The 10,699-nt window shown below is 51.9% G+C and overlaps 2 protein-coding genes across 4 annotated transcripts in view; both read right to left on the bottom strand.

Annotated features, from left to right (window-relative positions):
* Nucleotides 1–317: 317 nt before the first annotated feature.
* On the bottom strand, nucleotides 318–1,800 carry SH3BGRL3 (SH3 domain binding glutamate rich protein like 3). The gene is given in 4 exon segments (XM_059916044.1): nucleotides 318–763; nucleotides 877–1,044; nucleotides 1,624–1,698; nucleotides 1,701–1,800. Coding segments are annotated over 4 exon segments (408 nt in total). The 5' UTR covers nucleotide 1,800; the 3' UTR covers nucleotides 318–697.
* A 1,206-nt stretch (nucleotides 1,801–3,006) lies between these two features.
* The window catches only part of CEP85 (centrosomal protein 85), a 33,870-nt gene continuing 26,177 nt past the window's right edge, over nucleotides 3,007–10,699 (bottom strand). For all 3 annotated transcript variants that reach the window (XM_059916014.1, XM_059916015.1, XM_059916016.1), the window contains 5 exons: nucleotides 10,252–10,366; nucleotides 9,258–9,308; nucleotides 6,504–6,611; nucleotides 5,126–5,351; nucleotides 3,007–4,734 (listed from right to left, as the gene is read on the bottom strand). In XM_059916014.1, coding sequence (XP_059771997.1) covers nucleotides 4,574–4,734; nucleotides 5,126–5,351; nucleotides 6,504–6,611; nucleotides 9,258–9,308; nucleotides 10,252–10,366 — 661 coding nt within the window. In that variant the 3' untranslated portion in view covers nucleotides 3,007–4,573. The remainder of the gene's footprint in view (nucleotides 4,735–5,125; nucleotides 5,352–6,503; nucleotides 6,612–9,257; nucleotides 9,309–10,251; nucleotides 10,367–10,699) is intronic.

The raw sequence follows: 10,699 nt of genomic DNA, 5'->3' as shown, positions 1-10,699 counted from the left end.
CACCTAGCCGAGCTGTTGGGACACAGGCAGGTGGCCACGAGGCACAACCACATTACTGACTGGCATGCAAACGTGCAGTATACACCAAGGCAATGGACACCATCACATGCATGTGCACTGGAGGGTGACCCACCCACACTGTCTCTAGAAACCGTTGGTCCACACAGGTATGTGTGTGCTGGGCATATATCCAAACACACGCACTATCAATCACACACAGAGGTGCCACACGGGAGCACAGCCTCAGCACAATCACATCTACCAGACTTGCTCAGAGCAGGGACCCAGGATGTCCAGGCCACACCAAACAGACATGATGCCAATGGAATGGAACATTTAATTGTTTCTGCAGTGCTCCCGGATGGGGATTGCGGGGCCTTTGGCAGAGCCCTGGCTAATGGAACCAACAAAGGTGCCCATCAGCCAGTGCCAGGCAGGGTGGCAGCCTCAGGGCCAGGCTGAGGACAACCAGCACTTGGGCTGTTGCTTAAGACAATTTCTGAGACTAGTGGGTAAGGAATGTTGCCTTTGTATAAAGGAGAGAGGGCTACAGTTAGAGAGGGGAGGAGATAGGTCTTGGGTCGGGGGGGGAGGGGCTCCAAGGTCAGAAGGTTAGGAATAACGGAGTTGTCACAAGGTCCTTCATGGGTGATGGCTGGGGGGAATGTGGTGACGGAGTCCAGGGGGCTGACTCGGCTCAGGCCAGTTTCAGGAACTCCTGCAGTGTGTTTTGTTCCACAGCCTCCACAAAGAGCTCATAGTCCTGGGGGAGGGGACAAGAGGTGGTCACCTGAGTGCTGGTGCTTTGTCTCAGGTCTGACTCTGGCTGGTATCCTCCTACAACACTCCCTCCACCCCCAGCCCCCAGGCCCATACCCCACAGTACTGGTCCCCGTTGACAATCTGGGGTGGGGTGGCCTTGGGGTTGCCCGCCAAGGCTCGCATCTCATCCCGCAGGGCGTTGTCTTGGGAGATGTCCACTAGCTGGTACTGGATGCGCTTCCCATCCAGGATGCGGGTCACCTCGCTCTGCTGGGACTTGATCTGGGGGCAAAGGGCGGGCAGGGGTTAGTGAGCAGACTGGAGGGTTTATGGGGGAACCCTGGGCAGAAAAAAAGGGACTGTGGCCAGGAGCTTTTGTCCCACTGTCCCGCTCCACTCCCTAGGGGAGGGTTCTGGCCGCTAGGAGTTGGGAGGCGGAGTCAGGATTGTGGTGGTGTGGAAGGAGAGAGGGACCACCAACCATGAGGAGGGGAGTCAGAGTGAACATAAGTGAGATAAATTAAGGGTGGGGAGACCCAGGAGCTCGGCAAAGAGAAAGCAGGGCAGGCCTGGGTGGAGACGGGGAAGGCGCCACCTCCGCCCCAGGTACACACACAGTGGAGGAGAGAAAGGGCAAGATAAGGACATGGTAAAGGATCAGCCTGGTAGTGGGGGTGCAGAGGACCCAGGATGCCCGAAGGAGGTGTTCAGTGTTCAGGATGGGGCCGCGGAGCCTGCCCCCACCCAACTCAGGAGGCCGCGCCCAGCACCTCGCCACCCCCGCCCCGGGGGCGGGTCCTAGGCGCCGGGTCCAGAGCAACAGGACCACCACCCGCGCTCTTCCCCAGGGCGCGCACTCACTTCGCGGGAGCCGGTGACCGACGTGCTGTAAACGCGCAGGCCGCTCATGCTGCGGATGGGCCGACGGGCCAACGGGCCGACAGGCAGACTGGGTGGCGGTGGCAGCAGCTGCACGGCCTGGAGACGAGGCCGCCGCGCTCGGGAGCGGTTTCCTTCCTGCTCAGCCCGCGAGTCATCGCTCTCGGGACCAATGGGCGGCGCGGACAGGCGCGCGGCCGGGGCGGGGCCTGCGCGACCCCGCCCCGCGCAGCGCCGGGCCCCCTCCCTCCCCCCTTGGGGACCGGGCGCGCCGAGGATCCCCGTCCCACGCAGGGCCGCCCTTTTCAGCCCTCCGAGCTGGGGCTGACAGTGTGAGGCTGGGGAGCAAGCTGACTGCAGGAAGGGCCGGGGAGGGCGTGGGTTTGGCAGAGGCCTCCCCTTCAGCCTCGCGCGGGTTTGCTGCACCCAACTAACTACCCACCCCCCGTGCCACGACAGCGCTGCTCCGCTCCGGGCTTTGAAGTCTTGAGCTGTTTTCAAACCTAAAGTTCCCCCGCTAGGGAGCCTCGCTTCACGGGCTGCCCCCCGACCCCAACACGCACACACTGCCCCAGGGGCCACCCACACGTAGCTAACCCCGGGGCACACCACAGCATGGAGGGCCTCTGATTAGAGATTTTCCCAGAGTTCCTCTCCGCTCAGATCGGCAGGTTTAGACAAGTGAGGGTGGTGGCAGGAGACGGGGCCACACCCTCACAGAGCCAGATGGAGGCCAAGGTATGAAAGAGGCTTCTAGTTCTGGACTGGGTGGAGGTAGAGGTTGGTGTCAGGACTCCTGAGAGTCTGGGCCCTTATTAAAGATCCACCGCTGGTCTTGGGGTGGCCCCAGCCCCACGCCAACTCCTCGCAGCAGATGGCACAGGGTGCAGAGGAAGCAACCAGCCCAACCTTGGACACTCAGCCATCTGTCTGGGGTTGGACATGACACCCCTCATTAGTCCTCCCAGGTCCAGGGCTCCGAGAACAGCCCAGGAAGACAACCCTAGCTCCTGGAGGCAAACACAAACGAGTCCTGCCTTGCTCTGGGGAAGCCACTTCCTTACAGCAACCCACAGGCAGCAGACTTCCTCCTCAGAGGATTACTGAAACTCAATGACAAACTTGCTCTGTGACTCAGGGCAGCTTCACCCAACAGAAAGTGCTGTGGGAAGAGATCTTATCTGCCCCCACAGAAAGAGAGGAGCAGAAGTGGTAGAAATACGGACATGAGGCTGGACCTGCCAAAGTTCCCTCCTTGCTGCTGTTTGGAGAACTTGGCTAAACACCCAGGCTTTAGCTCCAACAAGCCAAAATGAGGGGTGGAGTATGAGCTGACGGTGATGGAAAGCAATGGGAAACCAAGGAGTCTGTTAAATTTTTATTTTGTAATCAAAATAGGCAATACAAACCGGTTGACATAACAAGAATTCATATAAATAACTGCTTATAAACGTTATGAGGAAAAATACCCGTGAGCATGGTGGCTGGGCTGCCAATACAGGGTGGAGACCAACCAGGCAGCTCTGCCTTTAGGAGGCAGGAGCCCAGAAGCTGAGGGGATGGCTGGGTGGGGCTGCTCTGAATGGAAGGGATAAGTCACTCCATAAATAAAACACAAACTTGTAAAAACACTTAAGAAGGAGTCTCATTCAGGCCAGGAGTGAGGTCCAGGATGCTGCCCTGCCAGCCCAAAGCTTAGCAAGAATCTCCCAACGGCTGGCTCTGGACTCCTGAACTACTCAGTGCTCCCCCTTCCCCACACATGGCCTGGCTTGGCCTGGCTCCAGATCTAGAGGAGGCCTGGGGCTGGCCCAACAACCAGATACAAACAACTACGAGATGCTCCCTCAACAAGGAGGCAAGAGAAACCAGAAAGCAGAGGGTCCAAAGGCCCCGGAGAAACAACGAAAAATACTGAAAGCTGTACCTTAAAGCTGACCTGTATTGGGTACTCTGACCTCTCAAGGAGCCCAGAGCAGGAAAGGGAAAGGACCCCCAATCCCAAACACAAGAGAGGCACAAATCAGAAGGCTGGGCACTGGCCCCAGCCCCGGGGGGAAGGGGGTGAGCAGCTTGACAGTTGCCCTGCGGTATCCTGGGGGAAAATCCTGCCCAAACCCAGAACCATAGAGGAGTGAGTCTGCACTCAAAGCCCAAGAAGGGGGCTACCTGGCCAGCCTGAGAACAAAGGAGAAAGGGCTGTGCTAACCACACGACCAGGGTCCCAAGGGCACGGGGCAACTAGAGTGGGGTCTCCTGTAAACGGGCATGGTAGCACAGATGAAGAAGCCCTGGTTATAATCCCTGGGCTCCCAATTCTAGTTAGTACTTTGCTAAGGAATAGATCACCCTGAGGCATCTATGAGAACAAGAGCCCTGAGGAAGAAGCAGTGGGACTGGGCCTAGGAAAACCCAGAGCCAGCTCAGGTCCCAGGAAGGCTGGCACATGGGGCCTGAGAATTCTCAAATGGCCATTGTTACTGGTACTCAGCCTTTCCTGGCCCCTCTAAGGAACTCTGGGCATCAGCACGACCAAGGTATGCAGTGGGAATGAATGTGGAGCCATCCCAAAGGATGGAGAAAGGAGGTAAGCGGCCTGCTTGCCTTTGACGTCAGCCTGCAACTGGGAACAATCTGTGAGGATTTACCAGTCTACCTGCAGAAGTTAATTATTAACTCACCCTCAAAGGGTGAATCAGGATGACAGGATAAATGCAATCCAACAAGGCAAAGCCAGAGTGGGGCAGGGCAAACAAAATTCTCTAATCAGCCCTTGGCCCCAGATGCAGGCTCATACCTCCCCTCCATCCCTTCTCTGGGAATAGCAGCAGACAAGAGGCAAGAGATTGTCAGGGCAGGACCTGCTGGACCAGACTCTCAGCAGACCAGATTCTCCCTTGGGGAATACAGCCTGTCCCACCCCCAGCATTCCTCACTGTGTGACACAGTTTTCTCCCATGTCCTGGGCGTATCTGTCTGACATGGTGGTCCTTAAGTCCTCGATGTCACGGCGTAGCTGTTGAACCTCTTCTAGTTTCCTCCTGATCACATCCGGCTTCTGAAAATCTAGCTGAGTCCCTGCGTGCTGTGTAGCTGGGGAGGAGAGCATTTCGAGAGATTATTAGTAAGTCACTCAGGAGACACTTTCCTGTGAAAAGCGCAGTACTGATATGCAGTACCATAAGGCCTGTGGTCTTGGAACACGGCACTTTTCAAAAAGCACCTAGGGATAATGGGCTGAAATCTTGCTGCCTAAGGGCCACGTTTTTGTTTGTCCTTCACCCAGGTACCCCATAAGGATGCCTGTTTCCAAAACAGATCTACTGAACGTCTACTTTGCAAAACACATAAACTCCCAGAGGGTGGTGACCAGGTCTACGGAGCCCAGTTCACACATTACCAGTAACGATAGGAGAGGTGGATAGGGGTGAGAGGAGAATGAAAGCCACTCTCTCCTGGGTCCCAGACTGGCCTGAGGACTCACAGTGAATGCCCAGAAGCAGGGAGAGATTGGGGTCATGACCCTGGGCCCTCTGGGTCACAATGCTACAGACAGCCTGCAGATCTTGAAGGCAACTGGCCAACTCCTGATGCAGCTCAAATGCCAGCTGGGCCGTGTCTGATGAAGACGGGGACCCTGACTGGGCCTGGCGCAGGTGTTCTTGGAGCGTCAGATTCTTCTCAATGAGGTCCTGGTTCTGTACTGAAAGCTGAGCAGATAGAGAGGCAAGCGCATTAACCCAGGCCCAGGGAAAAGCAGAGTATCCGCGCATCAGTGTGGATATATGTATATATGTGTGTGGAGGGGAAGCTATTTGTCAAAGGCGATGTCCCCCCTCCCTGCACTCCCCTCTTCCCCCTCAATATCAGGCCTAGTTTCTCCTGCAGGTAGGTTGGGCCCACAGGGCTGCAGCATTGGAGGGGAAACTGCACCCCAGCAGACTGAGTCAGCAGCCTCCAGGTTTCTGTTCAGGAACCAGAGAAGATACTCCCGCCCCTCGGAACTCTATCTGAAGCCAGTCCCTCAGCCAACTCTGTTAGCCAGGCTATCAGAGAAGGCTTAACGTGAACTGTGAAATCTGAGGAGACACTGGTTTCAATCTCTCCCTGCCACCCTGACAAAAGTGGCCACCAGCCAGCCGGATCAGAGTGTGTCAGAGGAATAAAGCAGGCAAGAAAGACAACATGACAGCTAGTGGCCACTGGGTGGGTACGGACGAGGCGGGGCTGAAGAAGCTGGGGACCTGGAGGACATAGTGCTGAAATGTGTCCTGCCTTTTCAATCCTTCACCTCAGTGGAGTCAGGCTTCACTACAGAGACCAGCTATTCACGTCTATCTGTGCCTCTTTCCCTCCCTTTCCCAGAACAGCTTAATGCACACTCCTTTCCTTCCTACCTCTATTCTGTTTTAAAGACACTGAATAGAGTTTCTCCTCCAGTCCCCGCCCTCCACCCACACTGGGCCATGTGACAATCCTAGTTCTGGGAGACTCCTTCCTCAGCACTTGGGCAGTGACCTTGGCCGCCCCCTGCCGACAGCTCTGTTTACTCCATGAGGATCACCAAACCTTCAATCTTCTTGAACCCTTCATCCCTAACCCCACAAACCTGTGGCTGTGGGAATACAAAATAAGAGTGATTTTCCATATCCAAAAAGCATTCCTGGGTAATTATGGCCACTCAAAGGCTTAGGACCTTTAATATAAAGGATGATGCAATGTCCCTTCTTACTCCTCTGCCAAAAAAGCTTAGCAGGACCTCCCAAACGTGGAGGGCTCCTGTGGGAGAAGGGATCGGGAGGATACACAGAGAAATCAGGTTTGTAAAGACAGTACCAAGAGGCCTAGCTGTTGCTGCTCACCTCTTTCACAGCTGTGCGCAGCTGCTGCAGGGCTGTCTCCCTCCTTTGGGCCTCCTCTTTCAGGGCCTGGCTTGTTCCTTCTTCTTGAGCCACTTCGTGCTCTAGGCTCTGAATCCCATGGCAAAGAGGGTGGGAGAACACATCAGGGGTAACAAGTCTACTTCAGACCATATTGCCTCTGGTCTGGACTATATACATAGTAAAGCTCCACCCCGCCCACACACTGCTGCTAAGAGATTATTTTACAACAGCCCTGATCTGTGACTTCGCATCAAAACCCTTCTCTAGCCCCTGACCACCTAGCAATAGAGGCCAGCTCCTCAGCAGGGCATTCTAGGCCAGTCTGGCCCTTACTCACTTTTCTAACCTTATCTCTTTCTACCCTCCGCACAGTCTCTACTCCAGTCACACTGAGCGACTAACTGGCCTTCATCCCCAAAGGTTCCAGTTCCAATACTGTTGCTCACTCCTCTTCCCCTTTGCCCAGAATGCCCCTCTGCTCTGCCAGAACCTTCCTTAATCTGCAAATTAGATCCAATTAATCCTAATATTGCCCTGCTACTCATACCTCCATCATGGCTCATGAGTACATTTGTTGGCTGTGCACATGATTCCTCCCTCCACTAGACCGTAACTTTCTTGAGGGCAAGGAACGTCCATTGAATTGAGTTCAATTATTTATCGAGCACTTACTGTTGACAGGCACTGGGGATACTAAAAAGAATACCAAACTATCCCTGTCTTTGAGGAGCTCACAGCCAAATGCCCTTGACAATACTGTATATTAAATGCTTTTGACAGAGATGAGAAGCGGTAGAGAGAGCACTCTCTCAGGCACCTAATCTAGTTATAATGCGTGTGTGCGTGTGTGTGTGTGTGTGTGTAGGGTTAGTCAGGGTCAGGAGAGGGAGGTATTTATATTTGTTATCTTCTGCCTCTCATTCTGGTTCATTCCAATTTCCCCCCAGTTTTGAAACTGACTTGAATAAAGTATAAATAATATTTCTGAACTTTTCCATTTTGTATTAATAAAAAATTTAGCAGCCAAGGAGAATGTCTCACCACTATGAAACACCCCAGGTGACCATTTTGAATCCACCTAGTTCCACCAAAGTCTCATCATGGGTAAATATACTATTTTAAATGCTGTGGAACCTCAGAGTTCCAGGAAACATACTTTGAGATCCACTAAAAACTACTAAAATCCTGGGATTTTAAATGGATGTAGGGAATTCCCCGGCCGTCCAGTGGTTAGGACTCTTCACTTTCACTGCCGAGGGCCTGGGTTCAATCCCTGATTGGGGAACTAAGATCCTGCAAGCCGAGCGGTGCAGCCAATAATAATAATAATAATAATAATAATAATAATAATAATAAACGGATGTAAACACTCACTAGGCTTGACTATCTCCTTACAGGACTTGAAATATGTAAACTAAATAGACCCACATAATGGCAAGGGTAGGACTGCAGCTTTCAGTTCTTCCTCAGTGGACGTGCATCTCTCCTGTTTGGTGTGAAAACCTCTTTTAGAGTCCAAAGAGAATCTGTACCTAGGATTTCTTGGAGAACCCAATTAAGGACACTCTACTCTGGCCCAAAATAGAAACCAGGAGTTGTCTTTGATTTTTCCTTATTCTTCAATCTCCTACATTCTATCAGTCACTGATTCCTCTCAATTTTACCTCCTAAAATTCATTTAAGTCTGTCCCCTCACAACTCCTTCTTGCAATGCTGCCTTATGCATCATCCTTCATCATCTCTCACTAGGATTTCTGCTACAGTCCACTGGCCTCCAGCCTTGTCGCTCTCCAAGTGCCAATATTCTTCCACACTCAAGCCTGAGCTGCAAACCTGACCACATCACGCCCCAATTAAATACTATAGTAGATTCCCATCACCTACCTAAAGAATAAAAGCTAACTTACTTGAACAGTCCCAGCCCTCCCATAGCCCAGTTCTCCATTTACCACCTTACTTCAACAATATCAAACTGCTTGCAGCTCCATGTGCAAACCCTGCTGTTTAATGCCTTCATGTTCCTACCCATGCTGTTCCTTCTATCAGGAAATACCATCCTATCCTGCACCTCCTCACTGACTGGCTAACTCTTCCTCCTCCTTCAAGAAGGCTCATGAGAGCTTCCCTGCTGGCACAGTGGTTAAGAATCCGCCTGCCAATGCAGGGGACATGGGTTCGAGCCCTGGGCCGGGAAGATCCCACATGCCGCTGAGCAACTAAGTCCGTGCGCCACAACTACTGAGCCTGCGCTCCAGAGCCCGCGAGCCACTACTACTGAGCCCGCGTGCGGCAACTACTGAAGCCCGCGTGCCTAGAGCCTGTGTTCCGCAACAAGAGAAGTCACCGCAATGAGAAGCCTGCACACTGCAACGAAGAGTAGCCCCCGCTCGCCGCAAGTGGAGAAAGCCCGTGCGCAGCAACGAAGACCCAATGCAACCAAAAATAAATAAATTAATTAAAAAAAAAAAAAAGGCGGCTCATGATCTCCAGAAACCCTTCCTTGACCTCTCTACTTCCACTGACTCTTTTATGCTCCCCCAGGGTAAAACGGATGCTCTAACAGTACTGTGCTAAAACCCCTTCCCAACAAGAATGTAGGCTAAAAGCACTGACTGGGTCTCATTCTTGTGCTCTTAACACCGAGTAAATTGCATGGCAGAGAATAGTGTTGGTTGAATTCTAGAAATTCCATCATTAAGTCCTGCCCACCATGTCTCAAGGACTCCAGCTCACCTGTACTTGTGAACGCAACTGATCAATCTTCTGCTGTTGCTTCTCCACAATCTGAAAGGCAAAGTTATCAAGGAAGGCTGTAAGCACATGCTGATAGTGAGGTCAGAGGGCAAGAGGCTGTACTAGGATCTGTGGTCTGGCTCTTAGCCCAACTGGCTACAGCCAGTCAATAGAGAGAACAGAGTGAAGACAAGTTAGCTCTACCTACAGAAATATAACCCAGACTCCCTATCCTGGCTAACTAGCTTCACACTCCTGTGCTCTAGTCACAAAGAGATTTAAACAAAGAGGAATGTAGTGTGGACCTATGACCACCTATGACCACCATGGGGAAGTCGGGTGGAGAGAGACACCCTCACCCTGATGATTGCAGGCCAGTAGAATCAACTTCATAAACAGCCAGTGTATATTCTGGTTCTTTGGTAAAGGACATGACTGAAAATTCAGTTTAATGAAGCTTGCCCTATCCAGGGCTGTGACAGTTATCATTACTTATAGCTTTGGTCACACTGACTGTTCGAGGAGAGAACCTAAACAGGCCTAGTTTCCTGTCCTTTGAGACCTCAGGTACTCTCTGAACCATTTCTGGGTCTTCCTTTTTGCTGACCTTCAACCAGTCTCACTGCTAGGCCCTGAGCTCCTTCTTTTCTGCTGAATTAGAACCCCCTCACTGAGTAGAACTTTGCCCAATGCAAGAGGTTCTGAATAGGGCCTGAGCCATGAATGAAGTGCACCAAGCTTCAGCGCACCATTTTGGAGCATATAAATTTGGATGTTCAGAGGCATGTTCTTCCCTAACTTTGCTTGCCAGTCATAAGGATGAATATCTAAAATGCAAATTTATTACGCAGGGATGACTTCTCAGAAAAGAGAGAAAAACTCTAGGCAGCAGATCCTAGGGGGCTCAGGGTCAGAAATTCATGGTTCCCTACCAATACCCAATCTTTTCTTTCCTCTAAGCCTACCCCGTTACAGCCTGGACACCCTCAGTCACCTTTCGAAGGGAATCACATTCCTTCTGCCAGGACTCCATTTCCACTTGGGGACCTTCTCCCCGTTGAGCTGTATCTTCTCCACTGGCCGCCTCCACACACTGCTTATCTTGCAGGCTGAAAAACAGTGGCCTCTTAAAGAACTCTGAAGTTAGAGGGATGTGGCTTTGATTCCTGATTCCGCTACTTACTGTATGTTTTGGGGCAAGACACTTACGCCCTTCCAAGCCATAGGTGGGGATAATGTCTTAGGTCTGTATAACGTAGGGAGTGCCACACAGAAGCTGCTTGCTCAGTCTATGCTAGTTCCATTCCCTAGAGGTCAGCATCTATACAATGTGCTACCAATTCTCTACCTGCCCAAGGTTTTTTTATTCTTTGTTTTGATATTTAAAAGTAAACATTCATCACATGTATTTAAATTATAAAAGTCACATGTATATAATGCCG

This window comes from Balaenoptera ricei, chromosome 1 (assembly GCF_028023285.1).
Source record: "Balaenoptera ricei isolate mBalRic1 chromosome 1, mBalRic1.hap2, whole genome shotgun sequence".
In the NCBI taxonomy this organism is placed as follows: Eukaryota; Metazoa; Chordata; class Mammalia; order Artiodactyla; family Balaenopteridae; genus Balaenoptera; species Balaenoptera ricei.
Note: the sequence above shows the minus strand (reverse complement) of the source record. Positions and strands in the feature narration are given on the sequence as shown.